We start from the raw sequence: 18,115 nt of genomic DNA, 5'->3' as shown, positions 1-18,115 counted from the left end.
AAGCACTGAACACTGCCAGCCATTCCCTTTAAGAGAGAGAGGTCCGGTTGTAATCCAATGTCGTCAGACTCTAAATGAAGAAAATAGTTAAAAACACACTTTTTTTGTCCTCTGGAGTTTGTATATTTTTAATAGTAACAGACGGGAATCATAAATGCATGCCATGTGCTGGTCTCAAACGATACATACAGGTATATACAGCATCACTCAGTACCTGCTAAAACGAAGTGAGAAATACAGAGTATAAACCAACGCCTACACTATAACCTTAAAGAAAAGAGGGGGGAGGGTCAGTGAAAGGGGTGAGCGATGGAAAGATGGAGTGAAAATCCTACTAGTGATGGACTCATCATTAAAGCATTTTTATTAGAAATAAATGCATATTGCACATACAGTGAAAGCTTAAATTCCACCAAGTCCACCTGTTCTGTAAAGCGATAATTCCATTTACCTCTGAGGGAGACACACAAAGGTACAGAAATGGAAAGGGGGTGAGTGGCGTGGATAGAGGTGTGTGCGCGTGTGCTTGTGTGGTGTGTGTCGGGGGGAGGGGTTGCATGCACTAAGACAGGGGGTACCACTGGGAAGTCTTCTGCTGTGAGACAGAGCCTCCAAAAACAGGGGGAGGACTTCTGGGGGAGAGGGGGTCAGAAAGAACAGGACAACTACACATCGCATAACCTTTGTATGTAGGTCGAGGAACAAACAGGAAATGGAAACAAAAAGATCAAATAAGAGTTTGTGGCACAAATAAAATCAGGTGTGAAATAACTGTCCTTCTGTGACAGCCGAGAGATCGATACAAGTGTTTTATGTACAACTAAGGCTTATTGGTTAAATAGTTGAGGCTTCCCCGCCCACAAACGCTTTCACATGCCGTTCACAACCCTATCCTCTGCTAATGTAAACTCAGTGGTTCTATCTGGAGAGCAGGTTGAAGTGGAGAATAACCTAATGGAGAGAGGGAGGACATGGAGGATGTGGTGGTAGAGGAGAGAGGGATAGGAGGGCCGAGGGGAGAAGGAGTCTTCTTGATGCTGATGTCTCTTGCAATTAATACCTAAAAGTTGCAAGTCCATTAGTCACTGCCATGGAGGAGTGGGCGGGCCGCAGGAGGGGGGCCGGGGGGGGGGTGTTGTATGTTCTACTTGGAAAGCTTGCTAATGACTCGAATAAGAGCTCCGTTCTCGTCCTTTAGTCTCTGGTTGTCTGCTTTCAAGTCTGGTAGCGTCTGGAAGAGAACAAAGAGAGGGAAACGGGCTTAGAGACACGTTGAGGTTGACCAATCACCCAGCCCAGTTATAGAAACTGTTAATTGCAGAGTGTGTCATCAGCATCTTTGACGAGCCACAGTCAACCATCCCCCCCCCGTCATTTATTTTCTTAGCTGAGAAAGGAGCAAGCACACTCCGGTCAGAAGTCTCTGCGAAATAGCCATGCAGAACAGGAGAGGCGGCTCCACTGGCGCCCAGGAAAACACTCTTCAAATAACCTGCACAAATCCTGGCAGCACAAACAGTGCTCCTTTATTTGAAGCATACAGGGGCAAAAAATGCATGAGCAACAAACTGCTGCAGCATCAAATAATGCCTTTGCAATCGTTTGTTTTTTGCCTGTGTCTTGGTGAGGTAGACTTACAACGTGTAAAGCTAACACCATCTCACAGTCAATACCCACCCACTACCCATTTCTGCCCTGAACCAAATTTCCAAACTGTTATTAGAAAATAATTGCATTGCTACATCTGCCTTAATACAATGAGAGTAGTTACGTTATTCACTAACATAACTACACCACTGCCTGTCATCTTGGTCACGGTTTGGGAGTTTAGTCTGAAAGTGAAACAATAAAATGACTTAGTAAGAGCCCTATGCCACTCATTATTAGGTATCTGAATAAGGGATATCCTACTGCTTTAACTATTTATCAACACAATGTTCATCAGTGTGATGCCCAAAAGTTGTGGATTAAGAAATACAACACAGTTTGTTTGACAAATTAAAATATTACTAATCACAATCAGTCACAAGATTATCCCTTACAGGTATAATTCCCTCAATATCAACTAAAACCATACTGGGCTAAGCAGATTCCTGAAGCCATGCAGTACAGCATTGCCTGGGGCAGAGCAACCATGGCAGATTGCCCAGTCACTCTTGGAACAACTGAACATCCAGGGAGATCAAGAGCAAAACGTAACTGTCCACCGCAAAACTATAAGGCATTTTATTACAGATGACAATCAACCAACCTGAGCTTCTTATGGCATGTAATGGAAATTGAAATCATGAGCAAGAGCCAAATGAATATGTCTAGGTCACTGGGAAATTAAATAAGACCAAGTGTAAACCTGCAGTATTGGGGTGACCTGGTCTCAAAGCTGGGTTGATGTCATCTGTAAGAGTCAACTGAAATGGGGGTAGGACTGGAGAGAGACACTGAGGGGGAAAGGAAATGTGTTCGTCCTCCATAAAAAAAATGTCCGCCATTTGACGCAAAAAGAAAGCCACGTCATGCAAAGCCAGAAACAAGCGGAACGAAACAATGGCACTCCTTGATAAGACTTCAAGACTGCACACTGGGGGGAAAAGAACTAAATGGGGCACTCTCCTTTACAGTACATCAAATTATAAAGTAAAATCAACTGCATGAAGATTTGATCATGTAGTCCAATATTTAAACTTCAGGTGATGCACTAACAAAGTACACTGCTCAAAAAAATAAAGGGAACACTTAACAATATGACTCCAAGTCAATCACACATCTGTGAAATCAAACTGTCCACTTAGGAAGCAACACTGATTGACAATATATTTCACATGCTGTTGTGCAAATGGAATAGACAACAGGTGGAAATTATAGGGAATTAGCAAGACACCCCCAATAAAGGAATGGTTCTACAGGTGGTGACCACAGACCACTTCTCAGTTCCTATGCTTCCTGGCTGATGTTTTGGTCACTTTTGAATGCTGGCAGTGCTTTCATTCCAGTGGTAGCATGAGACGGAGTCTACAACCCACACAAGTGGCTCAGGTAGTGCAGCTCATCCAGGATGGAACATCAATGCGAGCTGTGGCAAGAAGCTTTGCTGTGTCTGTCAACGTAGTGTCCAGAGCATGGAGACGCTACCAGGAGACAGGCCAGTACATCAGGTGACGTGGAGGAGGCCGTAGGAGGGCAACAACCCAGCAGCAGGACCACTACCTCCGCCTTTGTGCAAGGAGGAGCACTGCCAGAGCCCTGTAAAATGACCTCCAGCAGGCCACAAACAAATGTGCATGTGTCTGCTCAAACGGTCAGAAACAGACTCCATGAGGGTGGTATGAGGGCCCAACGTCCACAGGTGGGGGTTGCGCTTACAGCCCAGCACCGTGCAGGACGTTTGGCATTTGCCAGAGAAGACCAAGATTGGCAAATTCGCCACTGGCACCCTGTGCTCTTCACAGATGAAAGCAGGTTCACACTGAGCACATGTGACAGACATGACAGAGTCTGGAGACGCCGTGGAGAATGTTCTGCTGCCTGCAACATCCTCCAACATGACCGGTTTGGCGGTGGGTCAGTCATGGTGTGGGGTGGCATTTCTTTGGGGGGACCGCACAGCCCTCCATGTGCTCGCCAGAGGTAGCCTGACTGCCATTAGGTACCGAGATGCGGTTGGCCCTGGGTTCCTCCTAATGCAAGACAATGCTAGACCTCATGTGGCTGGAGTGTGTCAGCAGTTCCTGCAAGAGGAGGGCATTGATGCTATGGACTGGCCCGCCCGTTCCCCAGACCTGAATCCAATTGAGCACATCTGGGACATCATGTCTCGCGCCATCCACCAACGCCACGTTGCACCACAGACTGTCCAGGAGTTGGCAGATGCTTTAGTCCAGGTCTGGGAGGAGATCCATCAGGAGACCATCCGCCACCTCATCAGGAGCATGCCCAGGCGTTGTAGGGAGGTCATACAGGCACGTGGAGGCCACACACACACTACTGAGCCTCATTTTGACTTGTTTTAAGGACATTGCATCAAAGTTGGATCCGCCTGTAGTGTGGTTTTCCACTTTAATTTTGAGTGTTACTCCAAATCCAGACCTCCATGGGTTGATAAATTTGATTTCCATTGATCATTTTTGTGTGATTTTGTTGTCAGCACATTCAACTATGTAAAGAAAAAAGTATTTAATAAGAATATTTCATTCAGATCTAGGATGTGTTATTTTGGTTGTTCCCTTTATTTTTTTGAGCAGTGTATATGCTTATATGCAAATTACCACCTGAATTGATACTTACCTGACTGAAAATAACATTTAACTTTACTGTGAACTATAATAGGTAGTGTAAATGAAAGTGCCCAGTCAAAACACACTGCCCAATATGAAAACCAGAGAGGTCTGGGGAGGTAGGGGGAGTCAGTCTCAGGGGGGAGGAGATAACCTTGTAGTTGGGCGGGGGGGGTGGACGACCTGCCTGTCTATGGGTGAGGTCGGAGCACAAATGGAGCATGAGAAGGGAGGGTGAGGGGAAGCGGTTGGGCAGGGCTACAGGTCCACGGAGGGGGCAGCTGGCTGCAGGCTGACTGGGAGAGCTTGACAACCACGCGGGCCAGTGCCCTGTTCTCTGCCTGCAGCCGCTCCTTGACCTGACGCAGGGCCTGAACCTGCTTTACCTCTGGGAGGTTCTGCAGGAAAACCACAACACAGGGAGAGGGGGAGAGAGAGCGAGAGAAAGAGAGCGAGAGAAAGGGTCAAACCAGCAGAAGGCAGAGAAAAAAGGGGGAGATGGGAGAGTAATAATGGAAGACAAGGGGGGGCAATACAAATTATAGAGAGGATAAGAAGAGGGGCAAAGAGAAGACAAAACAGAAAAAGGAGATTATTAGGAAAAATGGGACAGAGTTTGGAACTGGAGGAATGACAAGTGCTTTCCAGGCAGGCTGGCATGTAGGAGAGATTGCAATCGACAGTAGCAGAGTAGACTAGAGAGAGAAGAAGACAGATATGGTCGTTGGGCTGTCTATGACCTAGAAATAATCACTTCATTATGGCAGTGCTGGGAAGAAAACTTGCTGAATCTGGCATAATGGATTTTGTTGCCCCGTTTCTGAAAACATCCAATCTCACATCTACTTAGTTAGAAGGGCATATTAGTTACGTCACCATAGATTATATAGAGCATCCCAGAATGTGACAAACACTGCACACACATTCAGAATACACACAGAATATACTGGGGGCTCAAATCAAACACCGACAACACCACTATGCTGACTGTCTGTTAGGATTGTTAGGTTATATAACTACTGGGCTATAATTCACAGCAACAGAGTTGATCAAAACGGGACATTGAATTGCCTCCAGCCCTCCTCACATTGGGCCTGTGGCAGAGAGAAAAATAGCAGTCTTTGTGCAAAAACGCAAACCTGTATAGTAACTGTTCAGCAATACATTTCAGCAGGACATACTAATCTAGTACAGTAGTGGTCCAGCTAAAGTATAGTGAGTTTAACAACAGAATATTGACTGCTGTTCCTGATCTTAAAGGGGCAATATGCAATTATGTCACTCAAAACCTTCTAGTGCCCTACACACAAATAGGGCCATACAGCCAACTACATACATCCCGAGGGCCCAGTCACATGAGACAGTACCTTAAGTTCCTCCTCCATATCAGATATCTTCCTTTCTAGAGCTCTTCTTTCCTGCAGGGAGGGGGACAAACAGATGTTAACCCCGGGTTTAAAGAAGAGGGAGACGAGCATAGAGAAAAAAAAAAACACTGCCACAAACACAACCACCGCATACAGGCTCCCACAAACTGCTTCAGTTATGTTACCTCACACCTCGGCTCCACAGCTCGGCTGTTACACCATATTTTTCCTGACTATTCCAATTTACTTGTCATTTTAGTCAACAAAAATGTGACGAGACTTCTGTGACTCAAATGTACATTTAATTTGACATGGCATGCGGACCACGGTGCAAATGCTGCAACAGTCGGCAGTCAAGTGTCACCTGGCTTCGCATCAATTCAAAAGGTCAACGAGTGACTGAAGTGACCACCTGGAGCTGAGTGGAAGAGCTGGACAGATCAGCTAAATCAGCTGCAGACCGCGGAACATGAAAGACGTGAATTCTGCCAAAGAGAGGACTGCATTAAATATTCTACATGCATACATGCTGAGGATTGGACTTGTTTGTTTGTAGAATTGACATCTTTCAGTTGCATAGTCTGATTGAGCTGATCTACCCAGCTCTCCTCCCACTCAGCTACCCAGGTCACTTCAATCACTCGTCAATATTTTGAACTGATGTGAAGCCAAGTGCCAGAACACTTGACTTTTAACTGAACTCAACTAGAAACAGTAATGTTTACTCAATTTCATGTTGGCTATTTTTGCTTGGATCACATCAGAACCTCTATTTTCCCCTTTATTCATCTGTGTTGCTGCTGACAAGCCACGGTGCTCAAACACAAGTGGTTGCTTTTTTCCTGTGGGAGAAACGAATGCTTTTGTTGAATATTAGGAGTACGGTAAAAAAACTGACATTTCTGGAAAGCTCAAATTCTCCCCTTTTCAAGAAACCACGTATGATGGGGAGAAAATCAGTTGTAAATGGTTTAACCGGTAGCCAAGGCTTAATAGCCTATGGTTAATTATGGCTGGCATTAGTTACAATCTGCCACAACAATCAATGTTAGAGGCAGCCTTCATATTCATTATTTAATTTTAAAAAATGCACCATGTGGCTAAAATGTGACTAAGCCTAAAAAGGTATTTTAAGACTAAAACAAAGACTACATCTAAATTGACACGGTCTGAGCTGCAGTTATATCCAGTGCCGGTGGAGAGGAGGTGTGAACGTCAGATAACAGATGCAGGTTGAGGAGCAACATGAAGAGAGGCGAGAGGAGTGGGTGAGGTACACGCATGACTGTGAAGCATGTCAAAGCCAGAACCATGGAGACTAATCTAAAAGACCTAACATGTTTAGTGCTGCATGTCCCATCTTCTCCTGATGTGGTTATCTAAACATGACAAGTTACTGAAATGACACATGGGTAATGGTCAGCTATACTGGCAGGCACAATACAAAGGCAGACCCAAGCTGTGAATGTCTGGAGGTATGCTGACTAAGGAATGCCAGGGGAAGGCCATCTAAAATCCGGTGACAACATGGACTTTAAGCAGACTAAAGCAATATAATAGGGTATGAGTAAATCACTCATGCAATATGTTGGGAGTTCAGGAGAAAGTTTTTCTCTTGGCCACCATGCGAACTGCATGTGCCCGTTGTCGTGAAGGAGATGTTTGGGTCAGTCGTTAAGGTGCTGTTTCTATGGGGTCAATTTCACGCCATATGCGTAAAATATAATCAATCGTGAACTTAAAGTTGAGAATGTAAACATTACTTGAGGACGGTTGAAATAATGGCTGTTGAAATCAAAAACCCAACAAGACATCAAAAGAAAAACCAAAACGTGTAAGCAAATCATTTTAAAGCGAGAGCAAAACTATGACAAACAAACCATCTACATACAGTCTTACTACGGCGCAGGTGTAGTTGCAGGTGTAGTAGTAAACTAGTTACCAACACCTGCACCGAACGTTGTGCGACAGGTAATTCATATGTTTATCTAAGTAGTAAGACGGTTTGTCATTAAATGTATTAGACAGACATGAGTCTAATATCCGTACATTATTGACCCGTGACTGACAGTTTGAAGTAAGTTAGCTAAAACGAGGTGACGTCAGACTGTCTACGTAAGGAGGCAATAGAAAAAAAGCCCATCTATCCTGTTCATTGATTGGGACGAACAGTCACTCCAAAACTAGCGGACCAATACGCCTCCCTCTAAACCCCGCCCTCTAAACCCCGCCCTTCACGGAAAAATAATGCCAAAACTCGCAATCGAAAAGACTGGCAGTGAAAGCAGATACGAGTAGCGTAACAAAAAAGGTAGTACATGCAGGCAAGAGGGTAGGCAAAACCGATTTATATAGGATTCTATTCTATAGGATTGGTTGCTGGGAAAGCTTCATGGAAAAATATTTTTTGCATTCGTTTTCAAATCTTTAAAAAAATAATTTGTCAGTTTTGCTCCAGCTTTAAAATTATTTGCTTACAAGTTTTGGGGTTTTGCTTTTGACGTCTTATTTTTGTATAGAATTCTATACATTTTGCTTTCAATTGATTGGTTTTTGATTTCAACATCCATTATTTTACCCGTCCTTGAAAATACAATGTTTACAATTCAACTTTATTTTTCATGTTCACAATGTATTTTATTTTGAAATCAATAGATATGGCGTGATGTTGACCCCATATGTTTGTGTCAGTCGTTAAGGTGATGTGAGTGAACACTTGGAAAATGGCAAAAAGCACATGCAGAAGATAACATTTCCATTGAAACAATCCATCATGTATACTCGCCATCACACACTATGCAAAAAGAACAACCCTGGAGAAGTGACCACACACACACTGGCTAAAAATGTTCAAAAACATGTGAGAGAAGGTAGGTAGCTCGTGCTTGGGTGGGGTGGCACGCCCCCAGCCAACTATAAGGGCATGGTGAGCCAGTCAGCAGGAGAGGCAGTAGACTGGAGAAAGTAGTCAGGTTTATAAGACCATACCACCCAGCTGAAATTGGGGCCTGCTTGTAACCTTCAGACATAAACCAGTTGGCATTGATTACCACGCTGTTAACCACCACCATTACCAATAATTGTATTTATAAGTGCCTTTCATACATACAACTCATTATTGTGAGTTCATTCATTTGTTGAGCAAAATTATTAATTAAGTTAAAAACATAACACTTAATAATCATTACCCTTTTCTCCATCTCAAGCTGCGACCGGTCAGCAAAGCGCTCCTGCCTCTGTAACAAAAGCAATGTCGATAACCCAAAGTTAGTGAGGAAGTCCTATTTATTCACAATGAGTGATCCTAATGCTACATGCTAATTTCCCAACTGCCTCACCTGTGTGGCCTTCTCCAGCTGTAGCTTCAAGTCATTCAGCTGCAGGTCTGTGTCACGTAACTGGGACTTCAGCTTCTCATTCTCAGCTAGGATCTGCTCATAAAGCTGAGAGGAGAAACAGTCAGAAAAAAGTAACTTCACAGGGAAGTATTACTATTTCTATGGTGGTGTTATTGAGTCTGGTGTGATTTTAACTAAGGTAGAAGGTGAATGTCTGGAAGCTCCAGTACCTTCTTGTAGTCAGTGCTATCGTCTCGGTCCAGCCTGCTTGAGAATGACCTGCGACCCTCGCCGTAGCCACGGCTACCCAAGTGGTCGTAGCGGTCGGAAGAGGAAGTGTTGCTCTCATTCCTGAAGAGAATAAAAGCATTGATACTTAGCTCTACAGTTACAGTATCTTATCGACCATGTCTAATATTTACACTGCCATATACCAGGTTGTCAATGGTTTATTTGGTCCAAAGTGGCACAAGCCCCGCAAGTGAAGGTTAAGTAGTAGACCGGAAGGATGCATTCCCAAATGGCACCCTATTCTCCACATTGGTCAAAAGTAGTGCACTGAGCCCCATGGGCCCTTGTCAAAAGTAGTGCACTATATTAGGGAATAGGGTGCCATTTGGAAAGATCTGAAGAATAAACTGAATTTGGCACATACCTGGACAGTCGGTCACTCTGTGAAAAGAAAAACAGAAGTGATTTAATGTCTTTACACGATGTTACATCAAGCAAATCCACATGAGAGATTCAGAGCAGTGCAGTTTTCCTGTTGTCTAGACAAGTGCAGTGCCTGGAATGTAGATTATCAATTAGAGTGCATTTGAGGGTTTTGGTTGTTCTGCTGGGGAATGTTTGCCACATCACACTGAAAACAGGATGTTTAAGGTGGCATTCTATTCTCCTTGCACATTCTTTTGTCCATTCTTTTTGTAAATACTAAATTCAATGTACTGATAGGTTAGTCAATTCCTTGGCTTCACAAAGGTTTGCCTCCTTGACTTGCAAAGAGTTGACAAGGCTAGATGTTGGACCAATCAGTGTCTACCCCCTCAGTGCCGAGCCTCTCTCCCTTCTCATAGCACCTGACCACTCTGCACTGCAACAGCCCCCCCACCCCCGACATTCCTGAATGGCTGCCAAGCCTGCCAGTGCCTTAAGGGGCTGCCCCTGAACCCCAGCATCTCCTAGCTCCCGCGGCTCTAGCAGAGTGCCTCAGAGCAGGCGGGATGGGGGTCAGAGGGCCAAGCCTACAGCAGTGTTCAAATTGCTGTTGGCTTCCTGAAGCTGAAGGAGCCCGAATGCCAGGAAAAGCACTTGTGTGTCTGCACATCTTTAAGACCTTAGCTACAGAGATTAAAATAGTGAAGGGGAAGAAAACTGACATGTACAACTGGTTGAATTCCAGAAAAGAAAAACACACTGCTTAAGAAAAACACCAAAGTATGTTTTAACCTACTTCTCTCAGGTTGTGATATATCTTGACAAATTCAAATCAAGTCATCAAGTCATCAAGTCGTAAAAAAATATGTTATTTATTTAAATGCTTCACTTCACACTGCAATTTACATCTGGCTTTTCAGGAGTCAACTTATTTTTTCAATTGTAAAGCTTAAATGTTTTATTGCAGCGTTTTAAAACTCCTATATCGTTTGTTGCTTTACATCAACGCACGAGCGGGCACTCTCACTCTCCAATTCTATTCAAATTGCATCCAAGATAGATTGATGAGATATCTAAATATCTAAATCTATATATATCTATACAGTGGGGGGAAAAAGTATTTAGTCAGCCACCAATTGTGCAAGTTCTCTCACTTAAAAAGATGAGGCCTGTGATTTTCATCGTCGGTACACTTCAACTATGACAGACAACATGAGAAGGAAAAAAATCCAGAAAATCATTGTAGGATTTTAAATTAATTTGCAAATGGTGGTGGAAAATAAGTATTTGGTCAATAACAAACGTTTCTCAATACTTTGTCATATACCCTATGTTGTCAATGAGAGGTCAAACGTTTTCTGTAAGTCTTCACAAGGTTTAACACACTGTTGCTGGTATTTTGGCCCATTCCTCCATGCAGATCTCCTCTAGAGCAGTGATGTTTTGGGGCTGTTGCTGGGCAACACAGACTTTCAACTCCCTCCAAAGATTTTCTATGGGGTTGAGATCTGGAGACTGGCTAGGCCACTCCAGAACCTTGAAATGCTTCTTACAAAGCCACTCTTTCGTTGCCCGGGTGGTGTGTTTGGGATAATTGTCATGCTGAAAGACCCAGCCACGTTTCATCTTCAATGCATTTGATGATGGAAGGAGGTTTTCACTCAAAATCTCACGATACATGGCCCCATTCCTTCTTTCCTTTACACGGATCAGTCGTCCTGGTCCCTTTGCAGAAAAACAGCCCCAAAGCATGATGTTTCCAACCCATTCTTCACAGTAGGTATGGTGTTCTTTGGATGCAACTCAGCATTCTTTGTCCTCCAAACACAACGAGTTGAGTTTTACCAAAAAGTTATATTTTGGTTTCATCTGACCATATGACATTCTCCCAACCTTCTTCTGGATCATCCAAATGCTCTCTAGCAAACTTCAGGCCTGGACATGTACTGGCTTAAGCAAGGGGACACGTCTGGCACTGCAGGATTTGAGTCCCTGGCGGCATAGTGTGTTACTGATGGTAGGCTTTGTTACTTTGGTCCCAGCTCTCTGCAGGTCATTCACAAGGTCCCCCCGTGTGGTTCTGGGATGTTTGCTCACAGTTCTTGTGATCATTTTGACCCCACGGGGTGAGATCTTGCGTGGAGCCCCAGATCGAGGGAGATTATCAGTGGTCTTGTATGTCTTCCTAATAATTGTTCCCACAGTTGATTTCTTCAAACCAAGCTGCTTACCTATTGCAGATTCAGTCTTCCCAGCCTGGTGCAGGTCTACAATTTTGTTTCTGGTGTCCTTTGACAGCTCTTTGGTCTTGGCCATAGTGGAGTTTGAAGTGTGACTGTTTGAGGTTGTGGACAGGTGTCTTTTATACTGATAACAAGTTCAAACAGGTGCCATTAATACAGGTAACGAGGGGAGGACAGAGGAGCCTCTTAAAGAAGAGGTTACAGGTCTGTGTGAGCCAGAAATCTTGCTTGTTTGTAGGTGACCAAATACTCTCCACCATAATCTGTAAATAAATGTATTAAAAATCCTACAACGTGATTTTCTGGATTTTTTCCCTCATTTTGTCTGTCATAGTTGAAGTGTACCTATGATGACAATTACAGGCCTCATCTTTTTAAGTGGGAGAACTTGCACAATTGGTGGCTGACTAAATACTTTTTTGCCCCACTGTATCTAATATCTATCTATCTAATATCTATCTATCTAATATCTATCTATCTATCTATATATATATATTAGCCTAGTCTCAAGTAATAAATTCAATGCAGCATTAGCCTTATATTTTGGTAATGAATGATAGACGCTTACTATGCATAACCTAACTTTTAGACTGTCTCTTGCGCAATAGGCAAACCTGTGCTCCACTTGCTGGACTCTTGGTTTAAAAAAAAATAGTATCCTTAGCTAGACTAGAATACCTTGCTGGACATATTTTGTTGTTGCATTTCTTATAAAAATAGACTACTCGAAGAGGGACACAAGACTCTTGCTCGCTGAATGTTAAATACAGCAGCCAGCAGAACTCATGGGTGGTTTGAAAGAGCGAATGCGCTAGACTATATAAGTAATTTATTCAGACCCATAAACCATTCAAACCTCGTGGCGAAGGGAACACCTTCTGCATCTAATTCTCGTCCTATATTACTCAAGCATGTCATTAGAATTATGACAACGTATTTCATTTAACTGTTGAAAGCGAAGAAGGAATGAAGCAACACTAGAGAGAGAAATAGGTAGGCTAATAACAGAGGAATTATTACAAAAAAGGTCAATCCAATTCGCTAGCCTATACTTGTAACTTTGGAGGCCACAACGTGCTGCACCAGAATCGCATGTTCTCTCCCTGCTTTATCATGGTTTGATCAAGGTGCGTAATGCCAGTCCATACAACACAGTAATACAGTTCACACTGAAAAGATCAGTGCCATTTATTTACCCATAGCACAGCTACATCTGCGTGCTTCTATGCGTTCCTGTCGTGCGTAATGTGCACGTATTGGATAACGTCCCAATCATTTTGGCCTGTCTTTAATGTAGGGCTCATAATATGCATTTAATCAGGCTCAGGTTGCATCAGGCTTGAATGTTCAAATCAAAGCTCTAATCATAACCAGACATAGGCCTATTTATATGCTTTGAATGACACTTCCGGTTGACGGGGAAATACTGGGTTACACGGGAGAAAAGTGATTTATTCTCAGGATGGAACATTTGTAAAATATTCAACCCTGATTGCTAGGTGACATTAGTTGACTGTACCTGAACCAAAACTCTTGTATTGTTCATCCTATAGCTTGTTCTCCATCTTCTTAAATGGTGAGCCAAAATATTTTCAGCCCTTTTATTTCCAATGACTGTTCAAAGGTTATTTTCTCATGTGCTCTCATCTCTATGTACCAGACATATAGTGAACAAAATAGTTTGAAACATCAAATCGCAATACACATAGAATCGAGAGAGTCGCTATACATATCGTATCGGCAAGTATCGTATCGTGAGGTCCCTGGCAATTCCAAGCCCTGGGAGAAACCCAAATCAACTCTGCCAGGAGGGAGCAGCTCTTCCTGAATGCTTTCCTATTTGGTGTTCTGTTCAGGCCACGCCCCAATGTGCAACCTTCAACAAACAGATATGCTGGCTTCTGGCTGGTTGCTCCGTCCAGCTGCCCTCCTCCCACTGTGTGCGTCATCTGCAGCCAAGTGCCTGGCCACATCACTGTCTGCTACGCAGTACTGCACAGGACACACCCCTTCCAAAACAGGAAGACTTAGCCAGGGAGACTCCATATTATTGAACCTTTATTTTGACAAGAAAGTCTCGTTATGACTAAGGTCTCTTATAGATGAACTCTGAATAAATACATCAGATAAAATATACAAAATTACAAAAAGTATTAAAACAGATCTATCTAAACTGACAGAGGATGATGATAATATCTCATTTCAGAGAGCTCTGTAAGTTGTTTTTTATTGCGACTTACGTGGAACAAAGCAGCTTTACTCAACTCTGGAGACCGAAAGGGCCTCCAGTAGCATCCAAGCCTGAGACTGGGTTTGGTGATTTCCAAGTATAAATTGAATCAATGATGATACAGTAGACATAGGAAGTTTCTGCATGAGTCCTTTGTAGATAAATAAAATGCTGCTCTCCTTACATACAAAGAGGCCCAACCCAACCCACACACCAACCTTCACCTCTCCCAAAGCTACAAAGGAACTCTATGGGGGTTCTTTATCTATTATTACAGGGAGATGTCCACTAAAAATAAGTCCTGGTTGATGGCAGAAGTCTGATTTTTCACTGCACGTGAAAAAATAAAACCTTTAAAAAATGTAATTTACCATTACTGCCCAAAAAAGTAACTAGTCCAGAATATTTTCTCCTCCATTCGCAGAATAGATTTCCTAATAGTGAAAACTGTCTGTACGTTCAACCTTTGACATAAACAAGACACATTTTCTTTGTGTGGTGGCTTGTTTTGGAACTTACTATGGTGCAGTGCTTTGCGTTTGAGGTCACCTTAGCGACAGGACAATCACAGGAAAGGAGGAACCATTAAACCCAAAGTCATCAGAAAGAGGGAGTCATTACAGTACCAAAGCTGGCCAAAATAGGCCAAATCAAGGAAAATCAGAGGCACTTGCTTGGTCGTGACTAGACAAAAGAGCAAAAAAAGTTGATTGGGGTAAAAAAAAACAAAACAAAAAAAAAAAACACTGGCCAATCACTAAAGATCAAGTGTTTAATCAAAACTATCAGTCACCCAATAAATGAGCATGTCTTTCCTCAATAGTGTTCATTAGTCAGTATCTGCCGACAAAGTTACAGTCCATCAAAGTTTAGTTGGGTAAAAGTTAAATCATCCTTTAGTTTGGAGGTTGGACCACAGTTGCGATAAAGAAGTCAATGGAATGCCATGGAAACAAGTAGTGGAAAGATCTGGAACATCCTCATTTCCCCCCAGCAAAAACAGCCTATATTTAGGCTATTGTTTATTATGTATATTTCACAATATGTTGAGGTATAAATCTGAGCATAATACTACTAAGGAGGTCAAGCACAATATATAAGTCCATGTCATCAATCAACGGGGTTCATGACATACACAGACTGACACTAACGTAGATACGTCTTTCAGTTAAAAACTACTGACTTCCCATAACAAATTTCTTAATGCTAGCTATGCAACCATCACATAAAAAAATGTGCGTTAGCATTTAGCATTCACTTCTTCAAAAAGTGAAACGGGACAACTTCTAAAAGTTATGCAGTGAAAATAGCCAAATATATCCAAATAAGACTTTAGTAACCACCTTGTGAGCCCGTTTCAAATGAATCCATATAATACGGAATATCCACTTAGTTTGATCAGATTTGTTGAATTTGCGGCAATGAGGGTGTCACTGCATCCTGCGTTCCAATGACCTCTTTACAGCAACTATTGTGGGTTTATTTCTGCATGGTTGTGTGTGTAACAGTATAACTTTAAACAGTCCCCTCGCCCATACCCAGGCACGAACCAGGGACCCTCTGCACACATCAACAGTCACCCTCGAAGCATCGTTACCCATCGCTCCACAAAAGCCGCACCGCTAAGCTAGCCGTTTCACATCGGTTACTCACCCCCCTTTTGACCTTCCTCCTTTTCCGCAGCAACCACTGATCCGGGTCAACAGCATCAATGTAACAGTATAAATTTAGACCGTCCACTCGCCCATACCCGGGCGCGAACCAGGGACCCTCTGCACACGAAGCGTCGTTACCCATCGCTCCACAAAAGCCGCGGCCCTTGCAGAGCAAGGGGAACTACTACTTCAAGGTCTCAGAGCAAGTGTCGTCACCGATTGAAATGCTATTTAGCGCGCACCGCTAACTAAGCTAGCTGTTTCACATCCGTTACATGTGGACTGAGGTTACCTGAGGTTCACCCTTGATGCTGCCTTCCTCTGAGTCCGCCGACTGGTCTGGGTCATTGTCATCACTCTGGAATACAAGGAGGGAAAGGAGGTCAGGAACAGCCCCGGGACAGTTATCCTCAGAATAAATCCATAGCCTGGCTGCAATTCCCCATTTTTGTTTTGTTTTGTTAACTAGGCAAGTCAGTTAAAAACAAATTCATATTTACAATGACGGCCTACCGGGGAACAGTGGTTTAACTGCCTTGTTCAGGGAAAGAACGACAGATTTTTTTTCCCCTTGTCAGCTTGGGGATGCCGCCCCAATCAGCTAAATCCAGAGGTGTTTCATGAGGTGCACTTCAGGGTAGTACCTCGAGAGTAGTTGTACTGCTAAATCTATAAAACGGCTTTTTACCTCAAAACTGACATGTATCCTTATTGTCTTATGGGTGGGTCAAGTGGGCTCTGATCATTACACTTGAGGCATGTCCACATTAAAGTGTCAGTGTGTATGTCACAAACCCCATCTTGGGTCCAGAAAGACACCCCGGTGGAGCGTCTCTTCTCACGGGGCCGCCGGCGATCCCGTATGGAGCGGGGCTGGGACTTATCCTCTCCCTCCTTCTCCTCCTCCTGCTGCTTCTTGTCTGATTCTGTCAATCACAGAGAGATTGAGTGAGACACATGCACCTGACCCAGCACATTTGGGGGTCAATTCCAATTCTGTATCCTGTTTACATTGTCAAATCAAAATCATCCAATAAATGAGCATGTCCTTCATCAATAGTGTTCATTATAGCCAGTATGTGCCGATCAAAGTTTCATTCCATCAAAGCTTAGTTTGGTAAAACTTAAGTTAAATCTTTGCTTTGTGCCTCACAAGTGGCACATAGTACTGCGATGCTGTGCCTGAGGTGCTACTACAGACCCGGGTTTGATCCCAGCCGGGCCAGGACCCATGGGGCATTGCACAATTGGCCCAGCGTCATCCAGGTTAGGAGAGGGTTTGGCTGGCTGGGATTTCCTCGTCTCATTGTGCTCTAGGGACTACTTGTGGCGGGCCATGCACCTGCAAGCTGACTTCAGTCATCAGTTGGACGGTGTTTCCGCCGACACATTGGTGCGCCTGGCTTCCAGGTTAAGCGAGCATTGAGAATCAAGGTCATGTTTCATTTAAGGCATTTCATTTTTAGGCAACTCAATCCTCTCCCTGCCTGGGTGGAATTCAGGTTAACTGTTCTGTGCTCAGGTGGCTATTAGATACAGTGGCCTTCAGAAAGTATTCATACCTCTTGACTTATTCCACATTTTCCACAGCCAAACTCAAAATGTATTCAATTGATCATTTTTTTCACCCATCTACACAAAATATCCCATAATGACAAAGTGAAAACATATTTTTTAAGATTTATTGAAAATGTAATACAGAAATTAATTTAATTTACTAATATACGTAAGTATTCACACCCAAGTGCAGAAGCACCTTTGGCTGTGAGTAGTCTTCGGTGCCTGTATTAGCTTTGCACCTCTGGATTTTAGGATTTTCTCCCATTCTTCCTTGCAGATTATCTCAAGCTTTGTTAAGTTCGATGGGGAGTGGCGGTGAACAGCAATCTTCAAGTTTTTCCACGGTTTAAGTCTGGGGTTTGGCTGGGCCACTCAAGAACTTTCACATTCTTGTTCTGAAGCCATTTCAGTGTTGCTTTGGCTGTATGCTTGGGGTCATTCTGCGGTTGGAATGTAAATCTTCGTCCCCCAGTCTAAGGCCATTTGCACTCTGAAGCAGGTTCTCGACGAGAATATGCTTGTACGTCTCCATTCATTGTTCCCTCTAGCCTTACCAGTCTCCCAGGCCATGCAGCTGAAAAGCATCCCAGTAGCATGCTGCTGCTACAACACTTCACAGTAGGGATGGTGCTATACGGGTGATGTGCTGTGCCTGATTCTCCAGACATAGCGCTTTGCATTCAGGCCAAAGTGTTACATTTTTGTCTCAGACCACAGAATCTTTTGCCTTATGCTCTTAAGGTTTTCACGTGCATTTTTGCAAACTCCAGGCGTGCTGCCATGTGCCTTTTTCT

General features: G+C 43.4%; 1 protein-coding gene across 7 annotated transcripts in view; it reads right to left on the bottom strand.

Moving 5' to 3' along the window:
- Positions 1-6: 6 nt before the first annotated feature.
- The window catches only part of LOC135514990 (protein phosphatase 1 regulatory subunit 12A-like), a 77,555-nt gene continuing 59,446 nt past the window's right edge, over positions 7-18,115 (bottom strand). For 5 of the 7 annotated variants that reach the window (XM_064938764.1, XM_064938765.1, XM_064938768.1 and 2 more), the window contains 8 exons: positions 16,557-16,687; positions 16,054-16,119; positions 9,632-9,648; positions 9,207-9,327; positions 8,977-9,081; positions 8,827-8,874; positions 5,639-5,689; positions 7-1,231 (listed from right to left, as the gene is read on the bottom strand). In XM_064938764.1, the coding sequence (XP_064794836.1) occupies positions 1,145-1,231; positions 5,639-5,689; positions 8,827-8,874; positions 8,977-9,081; positions 9,207-9,327; positions 9,632-9,648; positions 16,054-16,119; positions 16,557-16,687 (626 nt within the window). In that variant the 3' untranslated portion in view covers positions 7-1,144. The other 2 variants (XM_064938770.1, XM_064938767.1) reach the window with 2 other exon arrangements.

The sequence above is a fragment of the Oncorhynchus masou genome, chromosome 26, assembly GCF_036934945.1.
Source record: "Oncorhynchus masou masou isolate Uvic2021 chromosome 26, UVic_Omas_1.1, whole genome shotgun sequence".
Taxonomy (NCBI): Eukaryota; Metazoa; Chordata; class Actinopteri; order Salmoniformes; family Salmonidae; genus Oncorhynchus; species Oncorhynchus masou.
This window is presented reverse-complemented; position numbering and strand designations above follow the sequence as displayed.